The sequence below is a fragment of the Haliotis rubra genome, unplaced genomic scaffold, assembly GCF_003918875.1.
Source record: "Haliotis rubra isolate DU_JTF1 unplaced genomic scaffold, ASM391887v1 Scf701, whole genome shotgun sequence".
NCBI lineage: Eukaryota > Metazoa > Mollusca > Gastropoda > Lepetellida > Haliotidae > Haliotis > Haliotis rubra.
Genome location: NW_025767415.1, coordinates 464,275 through 484,014, shown reverse-complemented (window position 1 = coordinate 484,014; position 19,740 = coordinate 464,275). Strand labels below are relative to the sequence as shown.

Genomic DNA, 19,740 nt, shown 5'->3' with positions numbered 1-19,740 from the left:
TCATTGACTGACTTCGGCTTATGTATACAAGATTACTATTGTTTGAATCTCATGGGACCAAATGTCCATTTCGAGTCATCGTGTGTATTTATGAGACGAATTCGTGTCACCGGGAATCAAATGATGACAACAATAGCAGGGAATGGTCGGGACCGACAGGTACTTCGTGTTATGCATAATATTCGAGACACCGGCATTCGACTCATCGGGATTTGACTGTATATGATGGCATTGGGATTTTAAAAATGTCAAAAAGAGCTTTAGGTCAATGGCCTATCGCCAGACACCCACTCAGGACATTTGTCCTACTGATTTTTATAGGCTTCAAAATCACTGTTAATCCTGAAAATTCTGGACTGGTAACTTTCCAGCCGGTCTGGTAACTTTTGACAGTTACCAGACCGGTTGTCTGGCCGAAATTTTGGGGAGTTTACAACACTGCCTTATGGCAACCAGCATGGGACTAGGGGCGGCAGGTGTTGGGTTGTTAGCTAACATCGTGGCCGCACCTATAGTGCTAGGCATTGAAATAACAGCTGGGGTGGTAGGGGTGGCAGGGTTGGTGTTTAAGTTTGCATCACGCAGACTCCATCTTAAGGCATTGAAACACAACGAGATCAGGGTTCTAGCCGAAGCAAAGCTGAACACGGTAAGTGAGCGTATTTCCACGGCACTCACTGACAGTAAGATCTCAGAGGAGGAATTTCGTTCAATCCTCTCTGAACTCGACAAGTACCGTAAGATGAAACAAGAAATCCGGTCCAAGTCTCGTAAGTCTGCTATCAGCGAAGACGACAAAAAAAAGTACATAGAACAGGGGGTACGAAAAGTCCAGCAAGCCTTTATTACGAACACCAAAGAGATCATAGGCGATTCACATTAAACTGTTTCATCTAGGTCAACACGACATAGAGCTATCACATGATCAGGATCGCGGTCATAGCGACACTATTGTGCCACGTGGGGCCGGGAAGTTAACTGGGGGTTCAAAAGTAGTAGACAATGGGGGGCGAGATCTAAGGGCCTGACAAAAGCTTTATTTGGGAAATAAAGCTTTGCAGAGGCTTTTGTTGGACTTGGTCTCGGACCGCTATTGTATCTACTACTTGGATGCTTACCCTAGGCTAGGTCTTAACGAGCCTTAGGTGATGTGTTTACTGTTTACTCTGGGCCATGTCTTAATGACCCTAAATGGGTGTTTGCTTAAAGTTATTGTAATATAGATGATGACATGTTTACTTTATCAAAGCAGTTCATTAAATCGTCTAGTCATAACTTTTTCTTACTGAAAGGTTTGTCTAACAGCTTGAGTGCTTGATACCTTAGGCTAGGATTTTATCTTGAACATCTGTGAAATTGTGCAGCCGTACTTTACACCTTTTTCAATAGTATACTAAGTATGTCTGTGAGATGAGTTTTACTACTTTTGACGAGTCTTTCTCTAAGCTATTACTGATACATCATGAAACTAATATTCTATATTTATATTTTCCTAATATCTGAATCCTAATATATATCGCCTGTAGTGGTTATAATTAATAATGAATTTTGTATGAATAATTATTCCATGATAGTTCCATGTCACATGCCTTATATCAATCTAATATTGTATGTTTTGCGTTTCAGTGTATTATAACTCAAATAAATACATATTTTAAAACTTATCCTATCTCACGACTTGCACCTCTCTCTCTTGTTTCGACTTTTAGTGGAACGACTGTGAACTTTTTTCCATACGCCTCCTTGTCCATTCTCCCGTGCACTCCATGCTGCTCTCCTTAATTAGCTTCCGAGTTCCTAATAAAGCTTGCAGCATGCTCCACTATAGTATTGTCGGAAATGCTAGAAAAATGCTGTTTGACTTATATTTAAAATTCAGAGGTATTACAGTTACTTAAATAACAAATATCACTTCAAGAAACATCTACCTAATGTAGACCGAGGGAATAAATTTTGAGACATGCTCTAAAATGTGTTTTTACTGATGAAAATACCCAAAACTTAGAAAAATAAGGTGGTAGTGGGACGTTATTTGATACAAACATTAACTGCCTGTGTTACGTCACCAGCATCCACGGTATCGACAGGTGAAATTGACACCTGAGCACACAGCTTAGTGAGGGTCATCTCAATAGATGTTTTCTGCAAAATGTTGAATATGTGTGCGTAAAAGTATACGTATTATCGGTTATGTAGGGATCATTTGTGTATGTGTGGTTGTTTTGAAATACCCATCACGAATTACTGTACATTGGAAAGAATCCTACTACTTGTGTTATCTTATCGATTGATTGTAGAAATGTGCAACGTTTTAATACATGTTTTGCATGTCAACAGTATATTTCATTGAAAAAAAATATGGATGTAATTAGGACAGTTTAATCTAGTTGTGAACATTGGCCAAAGATTTAACGGTCACTGTGTAGCTTCTTTAGAATATATATATTCTTCTTCTCATAACGTTTGTAGACCGCCCGTCTAAGCACTCTCTTGTCAAAGTTGTCAAGGATGGTTTTACGTCCCGGTTTTGCATTTGAGACGGTCCCTGTCTTGTATGATTTGTTTACAATATTTTAAACTTGTTGGTAAGACATGCCAACAGCTCTGCAAGTTCTGTAATAAACCCTCTTTAAACTAATGAAAGGTTTATTTGTTTAAGAACACGTTAATTCATATTTTTACACCACCTGTATTATTAGCATAAATGTAAAGACTATTTCAGATTTCTATTGTTGAACTCTGAAAATATCTTAAGTTGCTGTTTTGGTACCAAATTCTCTCCTGTAAACTGCCCTTTAAATGCATGGGAATGTTAAATCGGTTGAAATAAAAATTAGGTAGACAATAGACGAGTTGATATATTGACAACATAGTACATTTATCATTTTTATAAAGATATTAAGGCTAAAAAGCATTTTTCTAGCATTTCCGACAGTTCTTTAATTGCCCACGTGACTACCTTGAATGATCATTCTCTTTCTTGTCGCACGACTGTGTGGACGTGCTGTATATTAGGGACATTATTTCACCCTACCATCATGGGGAAAACAGATAATCAGTCAAGGAAAAGGAAAGTTTGTGCTCAATGCAAGACGAATTATTCGTCCCTCGACCCTCACTCGTCTTGCAGTGACTGTATTGCACAATGTAACTGGAACAAACGATGTGGCAAGTGTAATTCACTAAAAGATGAGGATTTTAAGGCCTACCTTTGTGTTTGCTCCCAGAGAATCGCCGATAGGGACAGGAAATCAACAGAATCTGATCCCACTCCCGCCAAGCGTATCAAGTTACAGCAACAGAAAATCGTACCTTCACGCAAGAGAGCGACGTCTGTGGTTCAAGAGGATTTTATGGACGCTTCATCAGATTCTTATCTGAGGACATTCGGCACCTATTATGTACACATCAATCACCTTCTTCCATAGTGTCAGATCACTAGTGGGTGGTTGTGATCGATAATTCATCATTGCCTGTCCCATCTACACTACCAGGGGACCTTAGATCGACACTATTATCATCCAGATCATTGGTACATATTCCCTCGACTGTCTCAGTTTGTTTGGAGCCTGGCCAACTGCGTTTAACCAGCCAACTGTTCCCCCACAGTTCATGGAACCGGACGGACCTGGCTACAACAACGTCGCCCGGGGGGACATTCGTCATGAATCAACACTTCAGGTTTCGTCACCTAATCGCCGATCCAGATCACCACATCATTCTTGATCACCACAACGATCTAGATTCACCATCACGATCCAGATCACCATCACAAACCCGATCTAGATCACCGTGCCGATCAAGATCACCGGATCGATCCAGATCACAGTCACGATCCAGAGCACAACTACGATCCACATCACCTGATCAATCCAGATCACTTAACCGACCCAGATCACCAAATGGGTCCAGATCACAACTTCGAATCAGATCACCGACCGATCCAGATCACCTAGCCGATCCAGATCACCGAACCGATCCAGATCACAACATCGAAGTAATTCATCGGACTGATCCAGATCACTGGACCGATACAGATCACCGAATGGATACAGATCACAACTTCGAATCAGATCACCGGACTGATCTAGGTCACCTAACCGATCCAGATCACAACATCGAAGTAGATCGCCAGACCAATCCAGATCACCGAACTGATCCAGATCACAACATCAAAGTAGATCACCTAACCAAACCAGATCACCAAATCAAGCCAGATCGCAACTGCACACCAGATCACCTGTTCGATCCAGATCACCTTATAGATCCAGATCACAATCACAGTTTCCAGTTAGTGCATCGAATCGATCCAGATCACTTTACAAATCCAGATCATCCTACCAACCCAGGTCACCTATACGATCTAGATCACCTTACAGAGCCATTGACCAATAGGGATCACAGTACAGATCCACATCTCATGGCCGATCCTGTTCAGATGGTCAAACCAGATCTCCAATCAGAACCAGATGACCAACTAGAACTACAGCGACCCGGACTAGGGAATCCAGATCACCGGCTTACCACCTACTTCGGTACTTACCACGTCGAGAACTCGCTACAGTTCCTCTGACCGACGTTAGGGTGATCATTGCTCTGATATCACTAATAGGCCTACAGTCTCTTATGATGTTCCGTCTACACGCTCTGAGAATCCTTCGACTCACTCTAGGATCATCGCTGAGTCATGGGAACCTGATAACAATCCCACTCCTACAGCGACTCCGGATCTAAATATGATGATCAGGGCCATAACCTCAGCCTGGAACCAAATACAGCCTTCTACTCCAGCCCATCCGGCTTTGGTAGCTCCTAGCTCTTCATCTGGTCCACCTCCTGAGATTGATCCAGTCCAAATAGCCATGCCTGCATCTCCCGCTCACTCTGAGTTATCTACCCCTGGGGGTAGCTTTGCAGCAGTTGAGACACCTCAGGTACTCTTTTGGTTTGTTGAGAAGCTCCAACTTCCCTTGAGTACTTCAGCAGATGACCTGGATCACTCTTATACTCTTAGGAACCGGGATTGGTCTACCATCACCCTACCACCTCGACCTTGTATTCTGAAATTATCCAGTACACTAAATGATGGTTTCAAGAGCCTGAAACGAATTACGGACAGATTCTCTGCTCCCAGATATAATCCGTCTACCTCTCATGTCCACGGCCTAACAAAAATCTCTACGGCTCCAACAGTTGATGAGGATATTGGAACCCTGGGTGGCAAACGAGCTGCTTTGCCCTACCTTATTGAGGACTGAGAGTTGGATCACATGGATTCATCCGTGAGAAAGACGTTGCCATCTATTAGTTGCGTGATTGCAGCAGTCGACGCTGTTAACACTGCTCTGGAGCATACTTATTCTGATCAAGATGCTTACATCCGAGGATGCATGACTTTAGCCCTGGACCAGTTCCAAATTGTCCTGGATCAGTTGTCTCATTTTTGGGGCTACACTCTTGCTGTTCGCCGACGTGCACCCCTTAACATCTCTTCATGGGAGGAGCGATTTAAAAAAGAACTGTTTCACCAGCCTTGGTTTACTGACTCTGAACTCTGAACATTATGACAGTGGCAGGAGCTACTGGGCCTTCTGACGTCAGCTCAAGCCTTAACGTACAGTGGCCAGCTCCAACTTCGGCCGATACAGCGATTTCTACGCCCGTACCTTCAGGCCGACAACCCCAAAGAACTAATTTGCCTTCCAGAACCGCTTCGGAATGTTTGCACCGAACGGAATGTTGGCACCGGAGTCTCTATGATGCCCTTTGCACCGACTCATCACCTATTCGTCGATGCATCCTTCATGGGTTTGGGAGCTCACTTCCTCGACCACCAAGTGGCCGGGCTGTGGTCATCCGACGAACGGGAACTTCATATGAACGAGCTGGAATTCAAGACGGTAATTCAAGCCATCTCACATTGGGCAACAGAGCTTCAATCAACCAGTCTGTTGATTCAATCAGACAATTCGCCAGTGGTTTGGTATATAAATCATCTAGGCTCGACAGGCTCGGCGAATCTGCTACAATGGGCGATCAGGTTCTTCCATCTCATCGACTCACTCAACATCGTAGCCAGAGCCAGACACATTCTCGGGGTAAAAAAATGTGATCGCCAATGCCTTGTCCTGATCCAACCGACCGTCCCCAATAGAGTGGAAGTTACTGCCCCAGATCTTTCAGTCGATGATCTACCCGTTATCACGGCCTCAAATAGAGGTTCGTCAACCTAAGAAGCCTGGCAGAGCCAAACCCAGTACCGCTTCCCAACCGGGATGATCTACTTCTTCAACCTCACTCGGAACTGCGCCACGGTCACCTCAGACACTCAATCTACACGTTTGGCGCATCTTCAGAGGTCTCTCATAGCTAAGGGCTACTCTCGCTGAGTGGCCACAGCTATCACTTCAGCGCATCGTACTTCGACCCGTTCCTTGTACGACAACAAGTGGAAGAAGTTTGAAGACTATTGCAACGTTAGGGGAATTGCATTTCCAACTTCCAACTTTGCTCAGGTCGTTGCTGAGTTTCCCCAACATCTCCGCACTACTAAGGTGAGGTGAGGTGAAATTGGGTTTAACGTCGTGCTTGAGAATATTTCGCTCATATGACGACGTGCATGCGTGTGTATGTGTATGTGCGGCTGCTTGTACTAGCCCAGACTGAAGCTGGTTTTATAGTGCTAGCCCACTGAGATACCATGCTGCAGTGAAGCAGAAGTACCCCACTCAGACACATTATACTGACTCCGAGCCGACCAGTCCTTGTTCTACCCATTAATGCCAAGCGCCAGACAGGGACCAACAAGTACCATATTTTAACGTCTTTTGGTATGCCGCGGTCGGGGATCGAACCTGCGAAATAGACAGACAAGTGTACAAAATGGAGAGAAATGAGGTCACACAGCTTATTCACATCGCGAAAGCGGAGTACTACAAAACCGTTATTACTGAAAATAAACCCAGTACAAAAAGACTATTTTCTGTAAATCAATCTTTGATAAAGCCAAGAAGAAAAGTTAGCATCCAGTCATCGAATGTCAATGAAGAAAAAGCAAACGACTTTGCTGCCTTCTTTCTGAAAAAAGTGGAAGACATATGTTCTGCTCTATCTGCCGGTGAACCAAGCGTAATGCCTCTACAGTATGATCCACAGTTCCCAGGTCAAACACTAAAAGTCCTCAGACATGTCACAGCCACAGAGATCGACAGTCTCGTTGAGAAGGCAGCAAGTAAAACCTGCGCCTTGGACGTGTTACCAACATCTGTGCTGAAGAACTGTAGGGATCCCTTGGTTGGTCCTATTGCCGACATCGTAAACTGTTCTCTCGACTCAGGTACAGTTCCTTCATCCTTCAAAAGAGCACTTGTTACTCCTCTCATAAAAAAGTGACATTAGATGAAACACTGCTGAACAATTTTAGCCCGGTATCCAATCTCCCATTTCTTGCTTAAGTTTTGGAAAGAATTGTATCCGTACGTCTCAGGGAGCATCTTAATCATAACAGCCTTGGAGAAGAATTCCAGTCTGCCTATAAGAGGAAACACAGTACCGAGACTGCACTACTGTCTGTCGAAAATGACATCATGCATTCACTGGACAATCAGGAAACAGTTCTCTTAGTTCTGCTAGACCTCTCTACAGCTTTCGATACTGTTGACCATGACATATTGCTTCAGAGATTGGAACAAACAGTTGGTATTGGCCGCTCTGCACTTCAGTGGTTCAGATCGTACCTCACTGACAGATACCTTCAAGTTCAAATTGATGGATCCAGATGACAAGAATGTGAGCTGCGCTGTGGTGTCCCACAAGGCTCTGCCCTTGGTCCTCTCCTTTTAAACATTTACATACTGCCTATAGGAAATATCATCCGACAGCACAATGTCAACTTCCATGGATACGCAGACGACAACCAGTTGTATATAGGAACAAAACCTACCCAAGTAGTTGCTTCCAAGTTACAGCTTGAACATTGTATCAGTGATATTCAACAGTGGATGACAGCAAATGCACTCAAATTCAACAGTTCCAAAACAGAATTCATGACTATTAGCTCTGGAAAATTACAGTCCAAAATCCCAGATGTAACTCTTGAGATTAGTGGCAGTCATATCAAGCCAAGCAATGACGTGCGAAATCTGGGAGTCAAGTTTGACAAAAACATGACGATGAAAAACCATGTCAAGTCAACATGCAGATCTGCCTTCTTCCAGCTATTTAAGATCAGCAAGATCAAGAAACTCCTTGACAATGACAGTCTGAGGACAGTTATCCAAGCCTGTGTCACATCACGTCTTGACTATGGAAATGCCCTCCTCAATGGGACTACTGCCACTAACATCAAACTACTGCAACAAGTGCAGAACAGCGCTGCGAGGATGCTGACTGGTACCAAGAGAACTGACCATATCACCCCTGTCCTGAAATCACTCCACCGGCTACCCGTAGAGCACCGCATCACTTTCAAGACTCTTTCTATCACATATTCAGCACTAAATGATGAAAACTCCCCAACCTATATTAAGGACATGTTACATCACTACCAACCCACAAGAGCTTTAAAGGAGAATACGAACGAAAACAAAACTTTTGATATATTGTAAAGGATATTCTAAAAGTCACATTCCGTGATTATAATTGAACAAAAAGTTTGTAAAATAGCAATAAAAACACAAAAGCGTACTCGTATTTCCGCCTATTACGGAAACACCCGACAGTTAATGAGCAGAGGGGGTATCACGTGACATGACGTCATAAGTGCCTGTTGCTGATGGCTTTCTCTTTGATTTTACCTCACAACTTAAAGGTCACATGGAACCAAACAATCATACATAATTAAAACACAATTATCACTTATTCGTGACATATAATATACATTGCTGGTTATGAAAAAACATATAAACAAAATTATAAGCGTACAATCGCAGATCAAAAGTGCATATTGTGTACTTCGGTTTACTTCCCAAGAAACGAAGCAGCCGGGATACCGAACCCAGTCAGAGCGGGTAGGTGTGCACACAATTGTAACGGCTGGATCATTTGCAGATGCCCTCACGGCTTATTGTGTGTGTATATGTAGAGATGTTGGTTTTTGTAAATACATGCTCATTTTTTGTGTATAACATTTTGCAATCAACAGACATCATAACATGTCATGTGTTCAAGTATCACACCTGCCTGTCTGTGTAATTACATAATGTGACAGAGACCGAACTCGGGCCATAAATCAATGCATTTTGTTTATGGTGTATAGCCTGATTGGTGTTAAGTTCAAATTGCATGTGGTCAGTGATAGCAGCTGTGTATTAAATATTGTCATTAGCAGACAACGACATATCTATATCACAGTTAGAAATTCTGTCAACGCTAAATAATGACATTGCTTTTAAGTATCGAACTGAGAAAGTGACTCGGTAAGAAGAACGTGTGGTGAAATTATATAAACAGTTAATTTACTGTCATAACATATAAAAAGCTCGCGCCTGTGAGATATCAACAAAACATTAGAAAAATAGCTCACACCAAAGCCTTCACCGAAGTATTCACCGGACAACCCGCTTCCAAGCTGCGTGAACCTATTTCACTGCGCACGTGCTATGAGCGCAGCCCAGCTGTTGAAACCCGTTTTCCCCAGAAAAGTCTGGGGAAAATTAGTGAAACGTTTCAACTCCGATTTCTGCGCGTTTTTTTTCATCGCGTTATTTTTCAACTTTATAAGTTGAATTTGCATTTTTGACGATTTGTTTCGGTAAGTCCATACCGAAAGGTATCAGAATCTGCAAAGTTGTGTTTTACGTTGCATGTGACCTTTAACAGTGTCCGTGGATTCTGGAGCAGTAAAAGATGTTCCTGATGTCATTTCTGAAATGGATGTTAGACCGTATCAATCTTCCACTGAAGATGAAGAAGAACGATCCGATTTTACATCTTGCAAAACAATCTTCCACTGAAGATGAAGAAGAAGAATCAAGCGAAATGGAGGCACCGCTTGAGGTCAAAATAAATTTTAAAATAGACCATATCATTTAACAAGATTACTATTTGTCAGCAAAATGTCATACAGTTCCAGCCAGCAAACTCACCCCTATAAATATATGACCAGTCACTAAGAATTTTATTTTTTTAAATGTGATTACAGTTTCTTTTTGTGTCAAATAGGTGATTGTAGGGATTTAAAAACGAAATAATTATGCTTCAGACGAGGGAAAATAAAAATGATCTGCTTTCAAAAATTACACTGGAATTATTATGTTGAAAAAAGTTAGGATCCTAGTTCTCATTAATAACGTATCAAGTCTCGATACAAGATCCCAGCCTGGTCGATCAGAGATAATATTCGCGACGCAGATCAGTTATTCCCCTGAAAACTGGTGAATTATAAAATACTAGTCAGGACAATGTATGTTTCCCCATTGTTTGGTTATGGAAATTGTTATGGTACTCGGTCATAGCCTTAGAATGACATCTTGTCAGCCAATGAGAATACAGAACAACTTTCACGGCACACACTACTGACAAATAGCGAGTCTGATGCCGACGTGCGTACTTGGACAAAATGGAAAAATATGAAAGCAACAAGTACTTCATGATTTGCCGTTGTATTCGGCAATGTTTCGAGTTGACTGCATCATTTAGGGCTCCAAACCGAAAAGAACGTTATAGCGAAACATTTTCAAGCTCATGTGAAATCACTTACTGATTTTGATAATATATATCTCATGTGTACCAGTCGAACTGCCCCAGCTACAAAATGCCCCAGCAAATTTGGTCATTCATTCTAATTTGTTCAAATTTATTTATAATGATTGAATATATGCCGTAAATGCATAGTTTTTGTCAACTTATTATGATATTATGTTCTTCATATAAACTTATTAGGAAGTAATATTTCTGATAAATGTTTCATTAGTAAACTCATAACTATGTATATACTTATATATGAAGAACATAATATCAAAGTTGACATAACTATGCATTTATGGCCTATATTTATTCATTTTAAATACATTGGGGCATTTTGACTACCCAACTGGGGCAATTTGACCAAATTTGCTGGGTCATTTTGTAGAGGGGGCAATTCAACTGGCAACCGGACTTGATTTAATTTATGTTAAAAATACCACTGACAGTAAGTTGTTACAGGGAATGATGGAGTATAAATGAATCTCATGGATACTTTTTCCTTCTTCAGCCTAGCTTGGGGATTTCCATACCCCATGCGTGCATGTCTCTTTCATATGCGTCCGACTCGGAATGATCGGTGCATTTCTCCTGCCGAAATCTGTCATTTCACTTGGAAAACGGAAGAACTGGTGGTTCTTTCCCATGTTCGATGATGCCGTGCATCCCCAGGCAACACAATACACCATCGTACCATTTAAAAGAACGGCAGAAACAACACGATTTGTACTACTGCAGCGCTTGGTCTTTGGCAATATGGCGGACTCCAGGCACATTTGACTTCACGAGCGGAAAGGTCACGTTGGTTCCAGCGAAATATGCATCATGGTCGAAGCTGAGATTTACAGAAACTGTTTTCGCGATTAAAACATAATTATACAAAAAATGTAATTGAAAATTTGGGAATATGTTTCTGATGACTTTATCTTTTACCCAGCAAATTATTGCAATTGACTCGTATTCTCCTTTAAGATCAGCCGATGATAAACTACTTCATGTTCCTAAAACTAAAACAAAGATGGGCGAAGTGGGTCTTTTTTTTCCAGCTCCAAAACTTGAATGCCCTACCACTGGAAATCAGAAATTGTGAAACAAAAGACTCTTTTCTAACTCATCTGAAGACATATCTTTTTTCCGCTCACTTCAACAAGCGCCGTTGAGCAGTCATGTCCAATCTGGAAACCAGGCGCTATACAAATCAATTATCATTCATTCATTTATACCACCACGGGCACGAAGATTTCCACTGTTCCCGAGTTGCAGAGTCTACTACGCTCCTATAGACTCTCTGACCAGTCCAGGAAGTTCAGACCCTTGGCCTTGGATCTGTCCATCGTCCTTCGTCATATGATTTCTACAGATTATGAACCTTTAGAAGAAAAGGACTTCGAACAAGTGACATTCCAGACATTCTTCCTGGTAGCTTTGGCTACCGCAGCTCGTATATCTGAACTGCATGGGCTTGATGTCAATCGGGTGCGGTTCGAGCGGAAGAAGCATGGTAAGGCTTTCCTGGGTCTCCGCTGGGACTTCATTGCGAAAAACCAACTGCCAGGGCAACTGCACCGGATGTTTACCATTCCCCCGTTGTCCACCATTTTTGGGCCTGATGATAATGAAGATAACGTTTACCTTGATGCCTCCAAGGATCGTCGACGGCTACGGAAGCGCCTCTTCATACCCTTGTCGACCGCTTCAAGAACTGAGGTTTCCCGGACCACATTGGCCTTCTGGATGCATGCCACGATCCTGCGAGCCTACACCTGTGCAGGGTTGCCTCCTCCAGCCGCTTCCAATCCTCATGAGACTCGTGCACTAGCCTTGTCGATGGCCCTCCATAGCAACTGCTCCTTGACCGCTATCATGGAAGGTTGCTTCTGGCGTTCTGATACAGTCTTCTCTTCACCTGCGAGACCTGTCTGTCACGGATGTCCAGGGACTACACCAGTTCAGACCTCTTGTACTGGCTCAGCAGCTTACATTGGCCCAACAATGCAGATGAGGGACGGTTCCGCATTCGCGTTACTGCTTCCTTGTATATACTGAATAAAAGTTGAACTGGATCTCAACCTTTTGTTCTCATTATATGGGTTTAAGAACTACTTCTCTTGGCCTCCATACCAAAGCATCGGAATACGGCCACCTAGTGTGGCCCTACCAACCTGAGGCACAATCAGTATGACGATGCAGAGGTGTTCGAAATTCATGCTTACTAAACTCTACACCACAGAGCAATTAGGTCAGTGAAGTGTGACACTCCCGAATTCCAGTGGATTTCGTTGCGTTCTGACCTCAAAGTTGTTGGGCACATCCTTTGACTAAGCTTAGGCAAAGGAGTGAGGGTCAATTTGATGCTGCCCAGAACTGAACGTTAAACCTTGGAGATGCCGAGTTGTGTTTCTCTTTCACCCGCCTCGGTCGGTGTCTGGGGGGCCTTCTTGAAACAGGGGCTGGCCCGATTCTAGCTGCAAGACTTTAATTACGGGGGTACCTTGTGAATCGTGGCGAGGCGAGGCCTACTTGCCGAGTTGCGTCCCTTGTCTTGTACAAGGTTGCAGCCGAACACCACACGTTGGGAGCACCCATCTCCCTGGGAGCCGTTGTGCTTAGTAAGCCAAGGGGTTCCGGAGAACCCACTACAAGCATAGGAGTTGCGTGCATGCATAACAGGCCTCTACGGTTGTCATCAGTCCACACAGCTCCAAGACCAGCTGTTCGCACTGTCCAGACAGAAGGGTAATCTGCGGCCCACCGTCCAACCATGGGATAAGTGCAAGTCGTGAGATAGGATAAGTTTATAAATTTGGAAATTTAAATATGAATTGTATATTTATATACTTATCCTATCTCATGCGATGGATGCCCGCCCGGCCTCCCCACTACTCAGATTACAACGTTGGCTCCAAGATGAGAATGATCATTCAAGGTAGTCACGTGGGCAATTAGTGGAGCAGCAGCATGGACAAGGAGGCCTATGGAAAAAAGTTTACAGTCGTTCCACTAAAAGTCGAAGAAAGAGAGAGAGGTGCAAGTCGTGAGATAGGACAAGTATATAAATATACAATTTATATTAAAATTTCCAAAATTGTGTTTCATTGGTTAGCAGAGATACCACATGTGACAACTATTTTTATGATGTCCTTAGTTCTTTAAAAAAACCCATTTAGTTAGACAACCTTAAGTAATCAATCAGTATGTTATCAGCTGAACAAAGGATTTTGTTTTTCTCAGACACTACAGACAGGATATGCAAATAAACATACATGTACATATATTAACACTAACTTTGGACATTTCCACTGTGCAAGATAATAGTGATTATTCAGTCAAGATATTATTGGTTAATCCTTTGATTGGTGTTTTACACAACACATAATACATTTGCCACATCACACCTGATTTATAAGGTTGAGTAATTACCCCAGACATGAGAAATGCCAACTAAGAACCTTTGTCAGGTAATGTGAGGGGTGTTGCCACTAATTATACAAGTAATACATTCATGCTGGGATTTGAATCATGGACCTTTCTGACGCCTTGTACAGATGACCAAAGGGGATAACCCTGTCAGCAAGCTGACAAGGTAAGGATGTCATCTGTGGGATGACTCCATGCCCTGCTACCTATTTCCTGGTCAACAGAAGGTTGCATAATTTGGTTCTGAGACATATTTTGCTCAGATTTAATATTCTGTTCACCCGTGAAGATTCGGGTTAGAATTGATCTTCTGTAACCCATGCTTGTCATAAGAGGCGACTAACGGGATTGGGTTGTCAGGCTCGCTGACTTGGTTGACACATGCCATCGTATCCAAATTATGTAGATCGATATTCAAGCTGTTGATCACTGGATTGTCTGGTCCAGACTCGATTATTTACAGACTGCTGCCATATAGCTGGAATGTTGCTGAGTGCAGCGAAAAACTAAACTCACTCACTCACTAATGCTCTGTTCCATTTTAGATTTGCCATGACAGAAGATGGCCAGTGAATTATGTGTGTCAACCTTTAGGTTCATTTGTTTCTTTTAGGTGAAAACAGCCATCCTGATGATGGCCAACATACGCGTGGTCAAAGTGCTGAATGTCCACCTGAGAGAAGTCAATCAGATGAAGGCCAATCTGAAAAGACACCAATTGTGGCTGAGGAAGGTAAACAGTGTGAACAACCATTAGTGATTAATTAAGGATTTAGATGCCTTTAAGTGGTTTTATAATTGTCTATCCTAAAGCTTATTATAACAGCCATTTTAGCAAAAGTTTCGTTGTTGTGGCTCACTTGCAAGCTTTGATTTAATACTTATCATGGATTATCTATAAAGAATGATATAAGAATACTACTTATTCTTTTGCAAGACTAACCAGTTTATACATTTTTCACAAAAATTCATTTGCAAGACCATGGCAGCACAGGTACATTAAATGGACTTGTTTAAAACTCTAGGTCGGGTTTGCAGTTAACAGGTTGTTTACAGCACCACAGACAGAAAGACCCAGAAAGTACGCTTTGGTCTTTTCAGCATCAAAGTCAATGGACTCCTAGTTGTCTCTGACTGCTGACTGACTGATACAACTATTGACTTGCTGAAAAGTACAATAGTATGCATGGCTGGAAGTGTCTGCCATGACGTTCCCTTCTTATAGGCTACTTCAGAGTCATACCATTGTAAATGGAACATTATGCAAACACCGCCTGTGTTTGGGAGCATCAGAATCCAGCATTTTGTGATTGTAAAAACAGTATGTTATGATACACTCAATGAATGTCCTCGATCCCATTACAGCAAATGTAAAATCACTCACCCAGTGGGTTACCTCCCTTTTCCCACCAATGTGTCCCACGTGACCTGAACACTGGCATGCTCTTGTCACTCTTTCCTTCATCACCCAAGTGGACGGTTGGGCAGCTACTCTGGGTCCCTTTTATGGCTTCATATCCTTTTCTATTTAGGCCTATATCCAAATTAATGCCGTGAATTGTATCTTTAGGCATTCTAAAACAATAACTATGTATTTATTCATGTAAATTGTAACTAATTTTTTATATTTTCAATCCGATTTCAGGTGATTGTGTATGCAGGCATGTAAACAATGCAGGCAGCGTACCTCAGCGGCTGACCCTCACCCTGTCTGTTCATCATGCAGGCCTACTTATTATTTTCACGTTATATATACATGTATTGCACACATTTATCAACATTTCAATTTAATAAATTTTTGTTGTCCTGTTTATGCAAGAGTATGGACATGGTACAGTGTGATAACAAGGTCTCCGCTGAGAGGGTTAGTTCTCAGTCATCCAGTTGTGAGTTGTTGTCTTTATTACCAGCCGGTAATAGCCATAATATTTCACCTATGAATGCGTCTGAGCCATTTATTGTGGTCTCTCCCATTTCTACTCAGGTAGCATCGTAGTCCCTCTCTAAGAGGAAGTCCCCTCTTAGGGAGGGATCTGAGTCGCAACTTTCTAAGAAGAAGAAGTCTACGTCTTCCTATACAAAGAAGCCTACATCGTCGAAATCTATGTCAAAGTTGTCTTCATCTAGATCAACTACAAGGTCTGCTAGACCGTCTGTGCCGGCTGCCGAAGATTTGCTGATGACCTGGTATCTGCTGACAGAGCTATCAACACTTCGCTCTCGCAGCCACCATCCTGCAGCCAGAGATCTTCATACATCTGTTGCAGCAGTCATCTCCAGCTAGGGCAGCAGGGTTTGCGAACCCTTCAAGGCAGACTAGTCACGTCCAGGCATTCTACACCTCGCAGTTCCTCCATGATGTCACCAGGATTTGTAAACCCCCAGACGAACGCTACCCAGTCACCGACGTGAAGTTCGCAAAGCCTTAGAGTTAGTACCACATCATCAGCCCTCTGTGCAAGCTTCGACCCAGACGACTTCATGGATAACATTACAGGCAAGGTCATCCAAGCGATGGAACAACGACTAGCTATTGAGCGTCAACTACTGGTCAGACACCCGGCTCCGAGGTTTGCGAACCCTACACCTGAGGAAGGTCCGGCAGTAGAGGAAGATTTACAAGAGGAGTCAGACTCCTTCATCTACAATGACGCGGAGGTCCTATCCTGGATAGCGGACAACCTACCGATATCCTCGCCTACCTTGGACTCCAACCCAGTGGATACTTACTGCATATAGGATGATGACTTTGACTCCATCACCATCCCGCTGATCACCTATATCTCAGGTCCCGAAGAATTTGAAGATGGCTTTTGCCAAGGCTACAAAGAATCAGGGGCAGCATACACTAACCTTCATTGCTCGGAAGTTCCCACTACACAATATGGAACCCTTCCTTAAGGTGCCGAAAATCGATGAAGACTTCTCTCTACTCAGTGATTCCAAGTCACGTAGCTACAGGGTCAAGGACTGCGATCTAGCTCTACTCGACACCACTACCAGGAGGACATTCTTCGGACTAGCAAGATCTCGTGCCATCAACGAGGCAATGATTAGGACATTAAGAATCCGAAGATGGACCAGGAATGAATGATATTGTCAGCGCTCATCACTCAACAAAAGGATCAGGAGTTTGTCTCAGACCTCCTGGCATCTACATCAGTGGGTATCACCCTCTTACGTCGTCAGGGTCTCCTATCATCTTGTTCATGGCCGGATTTGTACACCAAGCCTTTACTACGTAAGTCTTGGGCAGCTTCTACCTTGTTTGACGGCAGAATACGGCAGAAGACCAGAGAAGTCTCACAAGATTCGAAGGAGCAGGTGATAATCAAGTCGATGCAGACCAGGACCAACGCATTTGCCAGTCGTCATAACATAACCAGTTCCAGATTCTCAGGAATCCAGTAGGTCAAGGAGAAAAAGTATTTGTCGTCAAGGGGTGGCAAGTCCATCTCTTTTCGTCGCTCCAGAGTGTTTTCCGGCAGAGACCATTCCTACTCGGCTACTCCTGGTCATCACAGTGCTGAAGTTCAGGTTGTTCCTGTGCAACCGTCAACCGTGAGTGGATGTCAGCTACTGGGAGAATTGGAGACTACTAGACTACTAGAAGACGACTATGTCATGCAAGTTCTATTAGAGGGCTACAGGATCCAGCTCAAGGCAACGCCTCCGCTTAGTGTCAATCCACAGGTACATCGTTATCCCGTGCCACAACGCAGCAAGCTGATGCAGGCCATCGACTCTCTATTATTAAAGAACGCCGTAGAGATCCTGGATCAACGCTTTCTGCCCAGGCTTCTGCTCTCCAATATTCCTGGTACTGAAGAAGAACTCCATGGAGAAGTTCTGCCTCATCTACAATATGAAGTGTTTCAACCTAGACTATTTGCTGAAACCGGACAAGTTCAAGATGTTACACTTACCTCAATTGCGCCATCTCATCAAACCCAACGACTATCTAGCCAGCATAGATCTGCAAGACGCCTACCTGCACATCCCCATACATCCGGCATCGAGGAAGTATTTATGATTCCTGTATCAAGGGTAGCACTATCTAGTTGAAGGTCCTCCCCTTTGGAATGTCCTCAGCCCCGTGGTTATTTACAAGCCAATTGTTGCGTATCTACATCAACAGGGACATCGCAGCGCCTTCTACCTAGACAACGGAATCCAGGCGCATCAACTAGCAGATCAACTCAGACGTCAACTACAGTTTACGATCCATCTACTGACGCAGCTGGGCTGGCTAGTCAACCACATGAAGTCAGAACTAGAGCCATCACAGGATCTGCAGTTCCTCGGCATCAGGTTCCAGACCAGGGAGAATCGCATCACCGTTCCAGAAGTTCGGTGGTCAAGCATCCAGGCATGTCTTCCAGCTGCTCTCAACTCACCACTACCGATAACAGCGTGGCAGTGTCTATAAGGCCTCCTCACGTCAGCACAGGCTCTCCTGTGCAAAGTAAGATTACAGTTATGACCGCTACAATTCTTCCTCAAGCCTCATCTCGACAGTCTGCAGAAGGTTTCCATCCCTCAGCACCTGAAGTTGTATCTACTCTGGTGGACGGACAAGTTGAATATCTGCCGCGGAACCTATTTGCAAAATCTGTCCAACAACCTTCATCTCTTCGTGGATGCATCTCTACAGGGATGGGGAGCTCACTGCAATGAAGAGACCGCATCAGGAACTTGGTCTATGAAAGAAAGGGCTCTACACAACTCTACTGTAGCCTTCTACATAAATCTACATGGCTCAACGAGATCAGTGCCACTACTAGAACTGACATTCCAGCTTTTCAACTTAGCAGACGATCTCAACCTGTGGATGAAGGCCTGCCATATTCCAGGGGCAAAGAATGTTTCAGCCGATGCCTTATCCAGACCGGTCCGACCATCACCAACAGAGTGGATGTTGCATCCAAAAGCGTTCCAGCTGCTGAGCAAAGACCAAGGCCGTCCTCTCATAGATCTGTTCGCTACACTCTTCAATCACCAGATTGCGACGTTTGTCTCACCAGTAGCAGATCATCAAGCCTGGGCTCTCCATGCTCTAGCCATGGGAGAGACTGAATGCGTATGCGTTCCCGCCGCCGATCCTGTTACCACAAGTTCTACAACAGATCGCCCAGACCAAAGTTCTATGACTGATTTTGGTTGCGCCCTACTGACCAGCGAGAACCTTTTTTCCAGACCCAATACAGCTCCTGGGAGAACCAATGCTGCATCTACCAGATTGGCCGAATCTCCTGATCCACCCTCACACAAGGCAATCCAGGAGGGCTCCAGCTGCACGCATGGAACGTATTATGCACTGCCTGAAAAGAAAGGGGGTACACTTAGAGCAGCTAAGGCAGATACACTGGCCTTAAGACGATCAACTCGGAACCTCTATGATGATAAGTGGAAGTGGAGAGTTTTGACCAATTTGCTGCACATTTATAAGGGATTTTCTTCCATGAAAGCTTCACATCCGCAGATAGCAGAATACCTATGTCATCTAAGGGCTACTAGACACATGAAGGGATCTACACTCGCGACATACCTGGCGGCAGTCAGCTCTGTACTCACCATGAATATGGGAGTCAAGCTCACCAAAGTACCCGAACCTGTCGCTCTATTGAGATCAGCAGCAGA

The 19,740-nt window shown here is 43.5% G+C and overlaps 2 protein-coding genes across 2 annotated transcripts in view; both read left to right on the top strand.

The window, feature by feature from the left end:
• The window catches only part of LOC124258909, a 63,757-nt gene that overhangs the window by 27,269 nt on the left and 16,748 nt on the right, over positions 1–19,740 (top strand). The window contains exon 6 of the mRNA XM_046692973.1: positions 14,714–14,833. Coding sequence (XP_046548929.1) covers positions 14,714–14,833 — 120 coding nt within the window. The remainder of the gene's footprint in view (positions 1–14,713; positions 14,834–19,740) is intronic.
• Positions 6,875–7,815, top strand: LOC124258910. The gene is made up of 2 exons (XM_046692974.1): positions 6,875–7,283; positions 7,316–7,815. The coding sequence occupies exons 1-2, from the start codon at positions 6,883–6,885 to the stop codon at positions 7,452–7,454; spliced, it is 540 nt and encodes a 179-aa protein (XP_046548930.1). The 5' UTR covers positions 6,875–6,882; the 3' UTR covers positions 7,455–7,815.